The 19,822-nt window shown below is 48.5% G+C and overlaps 1 protein-coding gene across 1 annotated transcript in view; it reads right to left on the reverse strand.

Moving 5' to 3' along the window:
- Nucleotides 1-19,822, reverse strand: part of LOC116948106 (homeobox protein PKNOX2-like) — a 134,750-nt gene that overhangs the window by 60,056 nt on the left and 54,872 nt on the right. Inside the window, exon 2 of the mRNA XM_032964458.2 lies at nucleotides 4,611-4,715. Within this exon, the coding sequence (XP_032820349.2) occupies nucleotides 4,611-4,694 (84 nt within the window). The 5' untranslated portion in view covers nucleotides 4,695-4,715. The remainder of the gene's footprint in view (nucleotides 1-4,610; nucleotides 4,716-19,822) is intronic.

Genomic DNA, 19,822 nt, shown 5'->3' on the forward strand with positions numbered 1-19,822 from the left:
CATTTTTCACTGTTCCAGGCTGAAATTAAGCGCAGGCAGTCCGGCGCACGCGATTCTGACGGCAGTCTACCGCAACCGAGAAACAGGCCAGGTGTAGACCATGCCTTGTGGGCTTGTAAGTTTAATGCCTTTCAAAACCACGATTGATCGTTTTTCCTTTGTGCTCTGTGGGGCGGACAGATCTATATAGCCAAAAGTCACGGCTAGTCAAGTTTTAGCTTTGGCATTTACCACGCGAGCAATCTCTAGCCACAATACAACCAAACCGCTGGCGGTCCTGCGTAACTTAGTCGTATATTCAGCAGCGAGGGTCCTTGCTCATAACCCATCTGGCAGTTGACCAGCATTGCTTTAAGCAAGTCTCACTCTGCTGATCGAGACGATGAATGTCGAAATGGGTCCCACCAGGGTTTTCTTTGTCACAGGCCCGTGCATGGCCCAGACATCGCGGAGCAAAAAGGCAAAATGTGCGGAGCTCCGCGCCAGCGGGCTGGCGAGCGTCACTGGGGGCTCTCCCTGCCCTTGAGCTCCTCGCCCGTGAGCTCCTCTCAATCAGAATCTTTATTGAGACATGAAGGAGGAATCCAATGAGCCACGTGTGCAAAAAATAGAGAAACAATCCTAAGCAAGTTCTTAGATATAAATTAATTAAATACGAATCAATTTTTATCAAGATCGGGCAAGGCAGAAAACAACAACAACGAAGCAGTCCGAGACCACACCGAGATAACACGACACAGGAGTAGTCCCTCAATAGCATGGCCACGTTAACATTGGACTATCGACAAACAGGCAATGGTCAAAAGTTACAAAATCACATTTTCATCCAGCGCTAATATTCTGCTCGATGATATTTTTTTTCAAGGTGGGTTTACGATCTTAAGGGTATCGAAAACAAGGTTGTTCCAATCAAGCACATATATAACATAAATCAACCAATGTGGCATCATAATCCAACAAACAGCTCTCCACTTGCACTAATGGCCATTATGTTAACAGGAACAGCAACAACTAAAAAACCCAATAGATCCTTCATAGACTGCTGGGGCAAGCACTGTCAGAAGGGTTGCCACCTTTTGCACTGCAGGACCAAACCCAGATAGATGTCAGTCGGTCTCGCCTACGAGGTCGCACTCATTACACACAAAGGGCTTGCCACAAATGAACCACAGTGCCTTGCCGATCTCGTCAGGGAGCATAAACCACCATCACGCGAACTGCGGTTATCCTCACAGCGGCAGCGGCTGGCTTTTGGCTCGCCATCGAATAAAGACGGTGAATCATCACGCACCTTCAGATGCGCTTCTGTGGCCGTCTGGAACGCTCTGCCGTCAGAGATTAGGAAGCCACTGGAGCTTTATCTATTTTATTTACAACTGATGTTTGTGTTTAGTTTGTTGTCCTTCCTCGGCACCTCTGATTAGTACGGTTGGCTCCGTATGGTGAGAAAGAAGTTCAACATACCTACGTATATAACAAACGCTGTGCAGTCAACTGCAATAAAGTTCAACACAATAATGGTACCGGACCGCGGTACAAATACATATTTCTGTGAACCAGACACAGATTCCAATTCTAGGAAAGCTGGCAATCCTAGGTGTGAGAACCTATCAAGGCCATCGCAGTAATGTACTCGACTTGAAGCGGTGCCGATGTTTACACACTGCACCAGCTACGGTAGCCATTTATGGCTGAGTGGACGTAGGGGAGAGCCCAGGACCAGTTAAAACATACATGACTGGTGCTGACGACCGAGACCTGGAATAGAAAACGGGTGACCAGGTCCGTAGTGAAGTGGTGCTACCGCGCATTAGGAAACGCGTACGGTGCAGGGAAGAGTTAAGGCGCAAAAATGTAAAAGTTTTGGCTCTTTTGAAAGTGGCAATAAAAAACGTATTCAAACGTTTGTGGGTGCTTTCTCAACCCTAGCCTGGGATAATTAAGCAAGCCCTACCACGCTTTGCTCAGGAGCTGGGATATTGAATCTTGAACTGACGCGGAGCGACCAGCAGCGAGGATAAAGACTTCCCCATCCCTCCATCCCTCCCCTCCATCCCTCCCCTCCATCTCCATCCCCATCCCTCCATCTCTCCCCTCCATCCCCATCCCTCCATCCCTCCCCTCCATCTCCATCCCTCCCCTCCATCTCCATCCCCATCCCTCCATCCCTCCATCTCCATCCTCACCCGTACCCCCGCCATTACCACTCTTGACAAACACCCCCCAATGTATACAGTATTTGAACTGGCTCTGGGCCTGTCCTACGTCCACTCAGCCTTAAATGAGAACAGTACCGTACTTGGTGCGGTGTGTCTACATCGGCACCCATTGAGAGTACAGTAGTGTGATGGCCTTATTAGGTTCAACAACAGCGCTTCACCACTGAGTGGCAGTGACTTCACCACGGTGCTGGTGCAAGGCTAGATGCACTTTCAGGCCACGGGAAGTGTGGAAAGCTCGCTGGCAGGAGATCAAGGGCCAGACCTAGGTGCCATGGATTGACTAACAAAGACAAAGATCCCCCGTGTAGCCTTAACAGACTGTTGGGAGCAATGCTGTTAGCAAGAACCTACGAAGGCCGGCACGAAGCGGTAGCTGGCCAGCACCAGATTAGCTTCGTCTCCCCAGTGGCGATGTTTGCACACCGCACCAGGTACTCATTTGAGGCTGAGTGGACCTAGGGGAGGCCCAAGACCAGTTCAGATAATCGTCACTGGTGTTGGCCCATGAGCGGGAATCGAACTCGGGCTACCGGGTTTCGTGGCGAGCTAGCTTTCTTTGTGCCACCAAGTCCCAGACTTGGCATCTCCCCATGCCCCCTTTTTGGAGGGCTGTAGTTTTGGGGGCGACGCTCCAGCGTGGAGCTCGGAGGCTCTCTTCGGGAGCCGAGTTGAGCATCTCACTTTCTCTCACCCTCGATGACAGAGCGTGCGTCCCCCGAAACGTCGGACACCGTGCCCACAAGGGACACGCGGTAGGACCCAAAAACACATTCGATGGCTCGGCTCTGACACCGCAACCGCGAAAAACCTCCGTAACTTTAGAAAGGCGTGTGTTTATTTAATTACTTATTCAATGACATTACAGTATTTCTTTCTCACCTCACCAAGCTATATTGACAGAGCCATTGAGGCCTATGACCAAAGCGCCTGGGATGCACCTAGTTTTCCCAGGATCGTCCTTCACCGAGGCAGCTGCTGCCTTCCTAGAGCAATTCTATGCCATCACACATCACATTTACGCTCCCAGCGTTCACCGACCAGCACTGACTAGCACGGTGAAGTATGGTCAGATAATATCGACGACCCACAGGGCAATGGGCAGGCCCCTAGTCCAGCAGTGGATTGATGGAATAACACGGGAGTACCAATGAGGCGTGGGGACTGTGGAAGCAGCGATATCGCTCGGTGGTGCATTGTTGTACTACAATGCGGGCTAGATAAACATTTTTACAGAATTTTATTGTTTCAGATTTACTTTAATTGCACGTTTACTGTGCAGCTCAAGTCACTGCTAACCGTGCTATCAAGATCCATCAAAATTCCAGGTTTGTTTTTACGTAAAATAGCACCGCAATATACATTATTATGACTACTCCGCTTGTTTACCCAGTAAATCCTCACCGAGTTTCAAGACTTTTTTTTTCTGGCAGGTCCTGCTGAGTTTTCACACTCGGGGTCGATGTTGCTGCTGTGCGACCCCAATTATGTAAATTTGCCGTGCTATATTTCAGCATTGAGATTTACTTGCCAATAATACCAGTTCCAGTGTAGGGGTTTTTTTTTAAGCGAAGGGAACAAATCCGGAGAGAACCCCAGAGGAAACCCAAGCAGAACAGGGGGAGATGAAAGGTTTCCGAGTCAGGAATCAAACCCAGGCCCTGCCTGCTGTGAGCCACGAGTGATACCACTGCGCTATCGCCATGCCACCCAGATAAAAAGTGGAAATAATAAAAAAAGAAATGTGACTGCATATAAAAGCACAATTTTACATCCTAACCATCAACATCATCATTCTATGTTATCCAGCAGAATTTACTAAATGAGCTACAATCCAGTACTGTATTATTGTACTCTGTATTACTGTGAAACAATCAGCAGTCGCACATATTCAAACAATTATCTAGTTGAGGGGTACTATTTTTTTATTTTAGTTTTTAGCTCCAATTACGTTTTTTGCTATTTCTCAAGTTTCTAACGGAAGCATTAATTTCCCATTACAAGATCATATTGGTTTCCTTAAAACTTCAACATCATGAAGCTGAACGGTGGTGGTGGTGGTGGTGGCTGGCCAATTGGGTGTCCCAAAGCAGAAATCATATTAGGTGGGCCTCCCCTTTAATTTTGTAAGTGCGAGTGAGATGACAGCTGAGATGTGGGCAAGAGATAGAGATGTAGTGCAATGAGAGAAACATGGAAAATTTTAGAGAAATGTTGACATAAGATACAGACAAGATAGGGAATTGAGAGATGAAGTAGCTTTTGATGTTAATCATCTTTTTATGTTGCTTTGGATTCGATTTTTTTTTTATGAACTGGGCCCACTAAGCGTTTGTTTATGCCTCGCGCCGCTATTGGATGTGGAAGATGGATGACCGAATACAAGCCCACCTCTGGTCGCTCTTGATTGGACGAATGAGCCATGCCCTGCTGTGACATCACTTCCTGTACTGCCAGGCATGAGGCATGTTGCATTGTGGGATATCTTTCAGAACCCTGGAAAGCACATACATTCACGACAAAGTTAATCACACAACAAAGACATTCATCCCATCCACATGTGTGGACATGAAGAGGCACATAATTATATATGTTACCGTATTCTTGGTTCTTTCGGTAAAGTCACGTAGAAGGGAAACAATAAAATAATAAAAATATAAAACAATAACATTTTCACGTTTCGACTGCAACACAAGCAATCATCATCAGGTGTGAAAACCACAATGAGAAAATGGTTTTCACACCTGATGATGATTGCTTGTGTTGCAGTCGAAACGTCGTGAGAATTTTATTGTTTTATATTTTTATTATTTTATTGTTTCCCTTCTACGTGACTTTACCTAAAGAACCAATAATATGAATCCCTGCAGTCACGAAAGTTACCGTATTCTCTGGATTATAAGATGCACTTTTTTCCGGTATTTTAAAGCAAAAGTTGCGGGGTGGTGTACTTTAAAATCCAGCGTATCTGATAATCTGCAAAATGTGTTACAATATAGTAGGAGCATAAGGCATCCCAACCTTGAATCGTATTCAACATATCTCTCCATTCATAAAGGGGGCACAAAAGTCAGACGTTTACATCTGATCATCAGGCATGTGTTCACAATGTTCGGATTAATCCCAACATTCAAACATTCAGGCTCAGATTCAAACATCTGGACGATCCGAATAATGTTTTTGCTTCGGACCGATCTGGAAAATGCACTAATGACGTCACTTTAACACTCTTCTGGCCAAGAATGTCATAAATTGGCATTGGGTGACATCATAGTTGTGAGCACAAGACATTTTACTGGTAGGAACCTCCTGGTTACACCAGCCCACAGGGGATTATTGTGTCCGTCCGTCGTGCATCCAAAAATAGGAGGGGTGGGGCTGGGTGGAGAGGGGAGGGTGGGGAGGGGAGGGTGGGGAGGGGAGGGGCTGGGTGGGGAGGGAGGGGCTGGGTGGAGGGGAGGGTGGGGAGGGGAGGGTGGGGAGGGGCTGGGTGGAGAGGGGAGGGTGGGGAGGGTGGGGAGGGGCTAGGTGGGGAGGGGCTGGGTGGGGAGGGTGGGGCGGGGCTGGGTGGGGGGTGGGAGGGGTGGGGAGGGGCTGGGTGGGGAGGGGCTGGTCACCCCGTGGTGCCCTTATAAAACTCAACGTGTAACCTACTCACGCCGGCTTGTGCTCGCCCTCACAGTCGGGCATATTTTGCGGAATACACCACGTGGTGCCGCCGTTGACCCTGGCCATTGACCGAGCAACCCAACGTTCCTACCAGCTCCCTCCGCAGGAGAATGTGTTAAATGACTTACATCGGGCAAATGGTGCAAAAATCTGGAAAACATATAACATTGTTCTTAAAACTACAAAAATCCCAAAACTTTTCTTTTAATCCGAAACTCACCCCTACTCTCAGTAGATATTTATAATGATGAAAAACAACCAGACGCAGGCGTATACAATAAGGCCACGACTAGACATGTCTATAACTGTGTCAGCCCCTGGACATGTCAGTGGTGTATCGTGGCTTGCTGACTTAGTGGTAGATTGTTGAGAATTGTGCCAATGGAAGGAGGCAAATGGAAATACATTTCACTCTTATGATGAGTAAAGAATTTATACATATAGTATTGTTCTTGTTTTGTCAGCCAACAAGTTCAACTTTCACCCAACTCAATGAAACATAAAAGAAAATTATGGCAAATCGTTTTTTTTTTCTACAATAATATCCACTTCTTCAAGCGGCGATTTACGTCTTCATGCAGTGGTTCTACAAGTCGCCGAGCAGATCGACACACGGAAGTGTTTCCCCCCCCCCCCAGCCCCCGTCTCTCTACCGTGAACGACCAGTTGCGCAACTTCCTCGCAACCGGTTGCAGAGACGTCCACACGCGAGCGATTCACAGCTGCGCCGCGACTTACGCACGCGCCTCGACTTACGCACGCGCCTCGACTTACGCACGCGCCTCGACTTACGCACGCGCATCACCGGTGCGCCGACCGGCGCTCGGGATTGCTGGATAAACCAGGCTCAAACGTAGCCCAAAGCTGGTGGCATACAGTCCCCTACAGACATACAGTCCCCTACAGACATACAGTCCCCTACAAACATACAGTCCCCCTACAAACACACAGTCCCCTACAAACATACAGTCCCCTACAAACATACAGTCCCCTACAAACATACAGTCCCCTACAGACATACAGTCCCCTACAAACACACAGTCCCCTACAGACATACAGTCCCCTACAAACATACAGTCCCCCTACAAACACATAGTCCCCTACAAACATACAGTCCCCCTACAACCATACAGTCCCCTACAAACATACAGTCCCCTACAAACACACAGTCCCCTACAAACACACAGTCCCCTACAAACACACAGTCCCCTACAAACACACAGTTCCCTACAAACATACAGTCCCCTACAGACATACAGTCCCCTACAAACACACAGTCCCCTACAAATACACAGTCCCCTACAAACACACAGTCCCCTACAAACACACAGTCCCCTACAAACATACAGTCCCCTACAAACACAGAGTCCCCTACAAACACACAGTCCCCTACAAACACACAGTCCCCTACAAACACACAGTCCCCTACAAACATACAGTCCCCCTACAAACATACAGTCCCCTACAAACATACAGTCCCCTACAAACATAGTCCCCCTACAAACATACAGTCCTCCTACAAACACACAGTCCCCTACAAACATACAGTCCCCCTACAAACACACAGTCCCCGTACAAACACACAGTCCCCTACAAACATACAGTCCCCTACAAACACACAGTCCCCTACAAACATAGTCCCCCTACAAACATACAGTCCTCCTACAAACACACAGTCCCCTACAAACATACAGTCCCCCTACAAACATACAGTCCCCCTACAAACATACAGTCCCCGTACAAACATACAGTCCCCTACAAACATACAGTCCCCCTACAAACACACAGTCCCCCTACAAACATACAGTCCCTTACAAACATACAGTCCCCCTACAAACATACAGTCCCCTACAAACACACATAGTCCCCCTACAAACATACAGTCCCCTACAGACATACAGTCCCCGTACAAACATACAGTCCCCCTACAAACACACAGTCCCCGTACAAACATACAGTCCCCCTACACACATACAGTCCCCCTACAAACACACAGTCCCCCTACAAACATACAGTCCCCGTACAAACATACAGTCCCCTACAGACATACAGTCCCCCTACAAACACATACAGTCCCCTACAAACATACAGTCCCCTACAAACACACAGTCCCCTACAAACATACAGTCCCCCTACAAACATACAGTCCCCTACAAACATACAGTCCTCCTACAAACATACAGTCCCCTACACACATACAGTCCCCTACAGACATACAGTCCCCGTACAAACATACAGTCCCCGTACAAACATAGTCCCCTACAAACATACAGTCCCCTACAAACATACAGTCCCCTACACACATACAGTCCCCCTACAAACACACAGTCCCCGTACAAACATACAGTCCCTTACAAACATACAGTCCCCGTACAAACATACAGTCCCCTACAAACATACAGTCCCCGTACAAACATACAGTCCCCCTACAAACATACAGTCCCCCTACAAACATACAGTCCCCCTACACACATACAGTACCCTACAAACATACAGTCCCCCTACAAACATACAGTCCCCCTACAAACATACAGTTCCCCTACAAACATACAGTCCCCCTACAAAAATACAGTCCCCGACAAACACACAGTCCCCTACAAACACACAGTCCCCTACAAACACACAGTCCCCTACAAACATACAGTCCCCCTACAAACATACAGTCCCCTACAAACATACAGTCCCCGCACAAACATACAGTCCCCTACAAACACACAGTCCCCTACAAACACACAGTCCCCTACAAACATACAGTCCCCGCACAAACATACAGTCCCAGCACAAACATCCTACGAACGCGCGAGGTTCTTCTTGTCGCGGCGTTTATTGGTCGTGTAAAAAAACCCGTCGCTGTAACAAGTAGACCTTAAGCCAATTTTCTGAAGAAGAAAAAAAGTGGGGGGGTTGTTTTTCAACTAAAGCAGGAACGCCGGCTTTAATAAGGCCTATCAGTATTTTAACCGTGCACATTGTGCCAGTAGTTCGGCCCTCGCTGCTGTGCACCGCAGTGCCAGGGCTAAATTAATCTTAACAAACTCTCACGGCAATGAAGTGACCCCACTGTGGGCACACGTATGGGCGAGCGGTCCATCTCCAGCCTGATCGATATACTTGTAAATAATGACCCGGTGCTTATACACGTTTTGGGGGGGGGGGGGGGGGAGGTTGAGAGGGGGAGTGGGGGGGTTCTCAATTCCAAGTGTTTTTTATTCTCCACAAACCACGCACGATCGTTTTTTTCTTGCAGGGGGGAGGCACAGAGAAATGCAGCCCCGACATCTCATCAACAGTCACAGACACCAACAACATCTCATCAACAGTCACAGACACCAACAACATCTCATCAACAGTCACAGACACCAACAACATCTCATCAACAGTCACAGACACCAACAACATCTCATCAACAGTCACAGACACCAGCAACATCTCATCAACAGTCACAGACACCAGCAACATCTCATCAACAGTCACAGACACCAACAACATCTCATCAACAGTCACAGACACCAGCAACATCTCATCAACAGTCACAGACACCAACAACATCTCATCAACAGTCACAGACACCAGCAACATGTCATCAACAGTCACAGACACCAACAACATCTCAACAGTCACAGACACCAACAACATCTCATCAACAGTCACAGACACCAGCAACATCTCATCAACAGTCACAGACACCAGCAACATCTCATCAACAGTCACAGACACCAACAACATCTCATCAACAGTCACAGACACCAGCAACATCTCATCAACAGTCACAGACACCAACAACATCTCATCAACAGTCACAGACACCAGCAACATCTCATCAACAGTCACAGACACCAACAACATCTCATCAACAGTCACAGACACCAACAACATCTCATCAACAGTCACAGACACCAACAACATCTCATCAACAGTCACAGACACCAACAACATCTCATCAACAGTCACAGACACCAACAACATCTCATCAACAGTCACAGACACCAACAACATCTCATCAACAGTCACAGACACCAACAACATCTCATCAACAGTCACAGACACCAACAACATCTCATCAACAGTCACAGACACCAACAACATCTCATCAACAGTCACAGACACCAACAACATCTCATCAACAGTCACAGACACCAACAACATCTCATCAACAGTCACAGACACCAACAACATCTCATCAACAGTCACAGACACCAACAACATCTCATCAACAGTCACAGACACCAACAACATCTCATCAACAGTCACGGACACCAACAACATCTCATCAACAGTCACAGACACCAACAACATCTCATCAATAGTCACGGACACCAACAACATCTCATCAACAGTCACAGACACCAACCACATCTCATCAATAGTCACGGACACCAACAACATCTCATCAACAGTCACAGACACCAACCACATCTCATCAATAGTCACGGACACCAACAACATCTCATCAACAGTCACAGACACCAACAACATCTCATCAACAGTCACAGACACCAACCACATCTCATCAATAGTCACGGACACCAACAACATCTCATCAACAGTCACAGACACCAACAACATCTCATCAAGAGCCACAGACACCAACAACATCTCATCAACAACCACAGACACCAACCACATCTCATCAACAGCCACATACACCAACAACATCTCATCAAGAGCCACAGACACCAGCAACATCTCATCAACAGCCACGCACAGCAACAACATCTCATCAACAGCCACGCACAGCAACAACATCTCATCAACAGCCACGGACAGCAGCAACATCTCATCAACAGCCACGCACACAAACAACAGCTCATCAACAGTCACAGACACAAACAACATCTCATCAACAGCCACGGACACCAACAACATCTCATCAACAGCCACGCACACCAACAACATCTCATCAACAGCCACGGACAGCAGCAACATCTCATCAACAGACACGCACACCAACAACATCTCATTAACAGCCACAGACACCATCAACATCTTATCAACAGCCACGCACACCAACAACATCTCATCAACAGACACGCACAGCAGCAACATCTCATCAACAGCCATGCACACCAACAACATCTCATCAACAGCCACAGACACCAACAACATCTCATCAACAGCCACGGACAGCAGCAAACATCTCATCAAGAGCCACGGACAGCAGCAACATCTCATCAACAGCCACAGACACCAGCAACATCTCATCAACAGTCACAGACACCAACCACATCTCATCAACAGCCACAGACACCAACCACATCTCATCAACAGCCACAGACACCAACCACATCTCATCAACAGTCACAGACACCAACAACATCTCATCAACAGTCACAGACACCAACAACATCTCATCAACAGTCACAGACACCAACAACATCTCATCAACAGTCACAGACACCAACAACATCTCATCAACAGTCACAGACAGCAACAACATCTCATCAACAGTCACGGACACCTACAACATCTCATCAACAGTCACAGACACCAACAACATCTCATCAACAGTCACGGACACCAGCAACATCTCATCAACAGTCACGGACACCAGCAACATCTCATCAACAGCCACGGACAGCAACAACATCTCATCAACAGTCACGGACACCAGCAACATCTCATCAACAGCCACGCACAGCAACAACATCTCATCAACAGCCACGCACAGCAACAACATCTCATCAACAGCCACGGACAGCAACAACATCTCATCAACAGCCACGCACACAAACAACAGCTCATCAACAGTCACAGACACAAACAACATCTCATCAACAGCCACGGACACCAACAACATCTCATCAACAGCCACGCACACCAACAACATCTCATCAACAGCCACGGACAGCAGCAACATCTCATCAACAGACACGCACACCAACAACATCTCATTAACAGCCACAGACACCAGCAACATCTCATCAACAGCCACGCACACCAACAACATCTCATCAACAGACACGCACAGCAGCAACATCTCATCAACAGCCATGCACACCAACAACATCTCATCAACAGCCACAGACACCAACAACATCTCATCAACAGTCACAGACAGCAACAACATCTCATCAACAGCCACAGACACCAGCAACATCTCATCAACAGCCACGCACACCAACAACATCTCATCAACAGCCACAGACACCAACAACATCTCATCAACAGCCACAGACACCAACAACATCTCATCAACAGTCACAGACACTAACCACATCTCATCAACAGCCACAGACACCAACAACATCTCATCAACAGTCACAGACACCAACCACATCTCATCAACAGTCACAGACACCAACCACATCTCATCAAAAGTCACGGACACCAACAACATCTCATCAACAGTCAAAGACACCAACAACATCTCATCAACAGCCACACACACCAACAACATCTCATCAACAGTCACAGACACCAACAACATCTCATCAACAGTCACAGACACCAACAACATCTCATCAACAGTCACAGACACCAACCACATCTCATCAACAGTCACAGACACCAACAACATCTCATCAACAGTCACAGACACCAACAACATCTCATCAACAGTCACAGACACCAACCACATCTCATCAACAGTCACGGACACCAACAACATCTCATCAACAGTCACAGACACCAACAACATCTCATCAACAGCCACAGACAGCAGCAACATCTCATCAACAGCCACAGACACCAACAACATCTCATCAACAGCCACGCACACCAACATCTCATCAACAGCCACGGACACCGGCAACATCTCATCAACAGCCACAGACACCAGCAACTTCTCATCAACAGCCACGCACACCAACAACATCTCATCAACAGCCACGGACACCAGCAACATCTCATCAACAGCCACGTACAGCAGCAACATCTCATCAACAGCCACGGACACCGTCAACATCTCATCAACAGCCACGCACACCGGCAACATCTCATCAACAGCCACGCACAGCAGCAACATCTCATCAACAGCCACGCACACCGGCAACATCTCATCAACAGCCACGCACACCAACAACATCTCATCAACAGCCACGCACACCAGCAACATCTCTCCATTCATCACTTTGTTTTTTATTTGTTGTGGTTGCACCCGATTCAAGAGCCGAATGGCTCACAGGGCTATACCAAATAAATGAAACTATGAACTAACTGATTTCTCCCGAATTTATCTTGCTTACATCATTACCTTTGCTATTCATTCACTTATTCGTAACAATTGAATGCAGCCTCCATTTATTTTAATTCTTCCTTCATATATTCTCACAGCTGGCGCGCTAACGTCTTGTTTGCAATTCCTGGCATGGCAACGTGCGTGAATGGTTACTCGTCAACGTGTTAGACTACTTGTCCTATTCAGGATCACCCTTAACACGCTGGACATAAAATGACATCGTTCATTAACGCAACACAGTAATTAAATTCTATACACCCAGCGAGAGAGCATTTATTACCCAAACTGGAGATAAATTGACCATGCCAGCAAAATGCCTCGTGGTTCATAGCAAAGCCACCACTCGGCTACATCCACACAATGCAATCACGAAAGGCCGACTCGACCCTCAGGGGAAAAAAAAAACTAGGACCGGTTCAGAGTTACCACTGAACAGGGTCCTAGTTTTTTCCCAGCCACAACAGTCTGGAACAATACTCTTTGGTTCTTTCGGTAAAGTCACTTAGGCTGAAAAAATAATAGATAACAACATTTCTATCGCAACGACGAGAAGCCGTCTTCAGGTGAGAAAGAAGACGATTGCTTGTAATAGATCACAATCGAAACGTCGTGATCTGTTATTTTTCTACCTACGTGGACTCTACCGAAAGAACCAAACAGTGTGGATTCCTGCAGTCACGAAAGCTTCAAATCAAGATTAGTCCGGGACAATGTTTTCCGGAAAATTATTTTGCCACACCGCGTTAATCAATTCTTATTTCATCCCCGCGACACCACGCTTTGCCCTCAACAGGATCATGGGGCACATAGGATTATGACGGATCGGCGTACGTCGTACTCCGCAGTGGTACCGCCGCGTTGCAGGCAATCCCTGCACCAGTGCTGGCCCCGGCGGACCTTCCGGAAAATATCGAGAGTGAGAAATGAAGGGCAATGTATAGCGGCCGTTGGCTCGCGCACTCCGGTTGTGTCGGTGCACCTCCGTGAAACGTCAATCTGCGACGCTGACACCCTCCAGTAATGTGTTTCTTCTTCTTCTTCCTCCTCCAGATAACCAATATAGAAGAAGACCTGATGATGCAGGCAGTGATGAGAAGGAAACTGGCCTGACGACGACGTAAGAAAAGATTGGTGCCAGAAAGAAGTGGCCACTACTTGAACATATTGGCACAAGACAGAGGAGAGTGGAAACCAGTGACGAAATGTGCAGTGGACACCTACGGGCTATCTGCGCATGGATCATGATGATGATGACTACATTGGAGGAATCGAGTTGCGATTGAAATCCGTTATTATATGCAGGAATTGATCCTGGAGAGAAAGGATTAGAATCAGAATGTATATTAATCATTTGGCGGGACCCCGGGGTCCCGCAAAACTCAGGTCAATAATTATTATTTTTCTTCAGTCCGCCCACTCGTGATCCCGACAGCAACGCGCCGCCCGCCCAGACTCACGCCAACAACAAGCGCCAGCAGCAGCAGCAGGCGGCGATCAACACGATGGGCGCCACCCCACCGGCCAAACGCAAGCCCCGGGGGGCGTCCGCCGCAGTCGTGCGCGGCGACGACGCCCTCCGGTCAGCCGTCGATTCTCAGCTTCTTTGCCAAGGCGAGCCCCGCCCCCAAGGCGGTGAATTTAACGTGTTTATGTAACTTTTCAACTTTTTACGAAACTTAGTGCCCTGAGTAGCTCTCGACGAGGCCAATCGATTGACCACTAGTTTTGTTGTCGGTAAGGCAAGACTCGTGTCGTTACGTGGTTTTCCCACCCCGGGGCAGTGATGGGACCCCGGGGTCCCACCAATTGCTTCATATGAATGCTGGGAGAAATACGATGAGCGGTGAAGCTCACAGATGTCGCTGTAACAGATTCTGGGACACACGGCAGTAAAACCTTGGACACACATGTGGTGCGTGTGTGTTAAGAGCCGATAAAGTTGTTGTTCCTGCCGGTTTGCATTTGTAAATTAATTCCAGTTGTCCCACAACGCTCAACATTACGGTGGGGGGGGGGGGGGGGGGCTTTGACCTCACAGATTTCCCTTAACGCTACGGCGTCGAAAAAAATTTGGGCAAATTCTTTCAACGACGGGCGCTTTATTTTTTTGGGGGGGGCCCGCAACCGCCGATCGCCGTGGGTTGCTCGTCGCAAACCTCCCCCCAACTCGTGGAGGCTGGGTGAGGATCTATCAACGGTGCGCGTTATTGTATTTTAATCTGTTTTCCTATTGGGGGGGGGGCGCAAGGGGGCACGTGACGAGAAGAATCATCCGAAGACAATGAGGCATATAATGGTCTGCTTGAGTCCAGGTGAAAAACACACGTGCATGCTATACTGTGGCCCACACTCAGTGCTCACTGTTCACTTGCACTCATATCTACCCAAGAGACAACGGGCAGCTCACCAGCATTGGTATGAACAAGCCTGACTCTGCTGATGAGACGATAACATGTCGAAACCTGTCCAGCTTTTGCTTGTTGTTAAAATGAACGCCGCTGGAATTATGCACTCCCAGAAGGCCCTGTGGCGTACTGTTTACGTGAGACTGCTTGTTCAAATCATCATCAGGGTTTCACCCAGCCCATCATCATTAGTGACCCTCAAGCAAGAGCAAAACAAGTACCACAAAGACATGGCCACAGCACTCTGTGGGAATATAGAAGTGGATGTTCGATCATCTGTTTCCTGCCGTAGGAATGTGACATTTGCACCATTTGCTCCTCAGCACCACAGAATGCTAGCTTGAGCATGGGACCACTTTGATTGACAGTCTGATTTTTTTTTAAATCAATTTAACTTGTTTGAATAAGACACATGCCGTTATTAGCACCGTATTGAGTGTATTCTTTCTATAATTATTATTGTTTGGCTGGCTTTCTACGGGTAATCCATGCAGCTGCTCATTCACAGGCCCATGCCAGTTCGTCACTCACCCAACGGCCCCCCACAATTCAAAACCGTCCGCACTGCGGTGGACACCGACGCACCGAGAAATTAATTTTCAATCTTGGTCTATGCGTGCATAGCTCCAGCGGCTTCCTAATATCATAAGGATGAGCATTCCTCCAGGTGGCCGCAGAAGCGCGTCTGAAAGCGCGCGATGCGGTGACCGTCCTTGTTCGATGGCGAGCCAAAAGCCGCTGCTGCGACGGTGACCGGAGTGCGCGTGACGGTTTATGCTCCTTGACGAGATCAGCAAGGCATTGTGATTAATTTGTGGCAAGCACTTTGCACGGCAACGGACGGCGCGACAGAAGCTCAACATACGTACGATGCACCTCCGATTTGGCACGGCTGGCCACGTACGGTGGTGCGTAAGAAGTTCAACATACCTGCAAACATAACAAACGCTGTGCAGTCTCCTGCAATAAAGTTCAACACAATAATGGTACCGGATCGCAGTACAAGTACATTTCGACCCCCAACCGGATTGGTCCGTGGAGCCACGCCAAGGCCCAGCAGAGCACCCTGGATGATCGTCGACGTCATCCTCGAGCCCGAGACACGGGAACGGGAGACCCCAGGGGCGGGGGCGGGGAGGGCAAAAAGGGCAATTTAAGCCCTGCTTTGCCTGTTTTGTTCGAAAAAGTGTTGCTGTAATCTCGGTCATGTAAGTAAAGTATGATAACAAATAGCATTTTTTTGTTACATCGAATAATTTGGATGGAGGTTTCAACTTAGGGGCCATCCATTTAGTACGTACGCATGGAGGGGGGAGGGAGGTTAACCCAAATGCGTACGCTTGCGTATGTGGAGGGTCTACTGACAATTTACGTACGCATGGGAAACGGGGGGGGGGGGGTGAAGCCTCGATAATGTGTCTACATTGGCCTTCAAATGAGTTAGATAGTCCGGCGGTGGACTGTTTGCTTAAACACGTTAATATTATTATTAATCCTTGATCGTTTCTGCGTGGATTAAAATATCGGCCGTTCTATAGGATTCGTGGGTGGGGGGGGGGGAGTGCGGGGGTGCGCAGGTGGGGGGGGAGGGGGTAAAAAGTCTGCGTGCGTACAGGGAGGGGGGGATGGGTCAAGTTGACAGATTTGTGCGTACCTACTCAATGGATGGGCCCTTAGTGGCTTGGTGGTAAATACTTCTTCCCACCCCCACTCATGCACGGCCATGAGGCATTCTGACCTCGAGGAGTCTCTGGGCGACCCTGACGAGAGAGCACAGCGGCGGTGCACACCGAGGCCCTGTGCTCACATCGATTAAACTATTTTTTTTTATTTCAGCAGGTAAGGCCCACTGATCCATACTCTTTGGTTCTATTCGGTAAAGTCACGTAGGTAAAAAATAAAACAAAAATCACGACGTTTTGGGCCACAACACAAGTGGCCTTCTTCAGGTGAAGGGACCAGACTGTCTCGAGGACAGCGCTGGAGTGAACACAGCCAAGCTCAGACCGCGACCTTTAAGCTGTGTGAGAGGAATTAAGGTGCCTTGACAAATGAATTAGCATAAAAATTAGCATTTAATTGGCGGACTTAGCATGATGAACGGTGTAGAGGGGGTGAGAGAGATCGTGATTTTTGTTGTTTCATTTTTTACCTATGTGACTTTACCGAATAGAACCAAAGAGTATGGATCCTTGAAGTCACGAAAGCTTCAAATCTGGAAAAGGCCCACTGAGCTATAAAAGCTATTTTTTCAGAAGAAACCTGGCCATCACAATTAATATCTCAACGAAGCGGCTCATCACGTGGAAATGTATAGCGGCCAAACACTCTGAACGTGCGGTGCCGATTTTAAATGTGGAGGGAAACACCGGAGGACCCAGAGAGAAAAATCCACGCGACTACAAGGCGAGAGAGAGATACACAAACTCCAAATATACAGCAGGCATCAGGGTCGGCAACAAACCCACGACCTCTTGCATACCAGGCGAGGTAGCTAACATCTCCTAGCCAGCGTGATGATGATGATGAGAGACAGAGACACGCAAACTCCAAATATACAGCAGGCGTCAGGGTCGGAAACGAACCCACAACCTCCTGCAGAACAGGCGAGGTAGTTAACATCTCCTAGCCAGCGTGATGATGATGAGAGACAGAGACACGCAAACTCCAAATATACAGCGGGCGTCAGGGTCGGAAACGAACCCACAACCTCCTGCAGAACAGGCGAGGTAGTTAACATCTCCTAGCCAGCGTGATGATGATGAGAGACAGAGACACGCAAACTCCAAATATACAGCGGGCGTCAGGGTCGGAAACGAACCCACGACCTCCTGCAGAACAGGCAAGGTAGTTAACATCTCGCCGCCGCCTCGTTTGACGATAAAGACACGCACGGCTCATCCTGGAACGGAGCCGCGGCGTCGTCACTTCTCACACCCAAGCGCGGCCACTCTCCCCGCGGGGGGTCTATCGATTATGCGCTCGCTCTCTCACAGCCGCTGCTATGCAATGACCATCGCTAAAACCGCCGTCAAGCGCGTCGCAACCCCAAGCCACCTTTGATCTTTAATCCGTGCGGCGGACTGCTGCCGTGGCTCACTTCAGAACCAATATCACGCAAGTCCCCCCCCCCTCCCCCCCCTTCACTTCTCCACACAGAGCGTAATCCATAAAACGACGGGGGGGGTTGCCTCCGAGGGGTTTTTGTCTGTATGAACATTTCTCGTCGGGGCAGTCTGCAAACAGCCCAGATCATTATTGTGCTTTAATCCCGTCAATCAAAATTTCACCAGCCGCCGCCGCCGCGGCGGAAGACGTACATTCTAACGAGTTAACCCTCGGCAATAACCCACGACGGACGGACGGCTTTTCCTACCAGCGACGCTGCAAAGAAGAGGAATTGCTGGAATGTTTACAGTAAAACTAAAATATATATACACACAAAGCGTTCGCAAAACCCAGAAAACGGTTGTTACACGACGATTTTATCCTCCGGCGCCCGGACACAAAGGTCAGCGAATCGCGGCGGAGGGCACAGAGAATTTGCGACGATTCTGAAATTAGCCGGCAAAAGAACAGTAAAACATTCGCAATCCTCATTAGCTCTAAGCATGATGACATAGTTTATTAAAAGTGCGCTCCGCCTTTATTAAAACTTTGCGGGTTCTTTACGACCTGCGCGATCGCGTGCTCGTTTTTCAAACGAGCACGCCGCCTCCACCTCCACTCTGACTGCGACCGCGGGGATTGCGCTCGCTTGAGACGCCGGGGTCCGGCGGGCAAGTCGGGACAAAGACAAGAGGGCCCTGCCCCAATAAACACTTGGCCTACGTCCTCTCTAAACCACCCCGTGGCTATCGCCGATTGTGACCCAAATGGGTTCATGTCCGAGCAGTGTTTGGCAGAGAGTCCGCGGGATTACCGTATTTTCCCGCATATAGCCCGCATACGCATATAACCCAAAGACGCATATACCCCGCAAAAATAGCGTTTTGTGTAAAACAAATTTCAGATAGCCCGCACCTCCATATACCTCGCAGGGTCTTGTTTCGTTTGTAAAAAGTGGTTTACCCCGCGGGTTATATGCGGGAAAATACGGTAATTGCAGGAAGGACCCGTGGATTTTAAATGCGTTTAACGCGTCTCGTATTGTGTGACGGGCGCGTGCAAAAACCCGTCCGCGCCGTAATATCAGACGCGAGCCGGAGCGAAAAGTGGCACTCGGGTTTGGAGAAGGGAGTTCTACTCGCATCGAGAGGTGAACCGAGATGGCCGTGCCGCCACCATCGCCACGCGTGCTGCCACTCACCGCGACGTAAAGTGGACACAGTCTGTCCTCACGTGGCACAGTG

The sequence above is a fragment of the Petromyzon marinus genome, chromosome 32 (assembly GCF_048934315.1).
Source record: "Petromyzon marinus isolate PM22_M1 ecotype Great Lakes invasive population chromosome 32, UKy_Petmar_22M1.pri1.0, whole genome shotgun sequence".
NCBI classification, from domain to species: domain Eukaryota; kingdom Metazoa; phylum Chordata; class Hyperoartia; order Petromyzontiformes; family Petromyzontidae; genus Petromyzon; species Petromyzon marinus.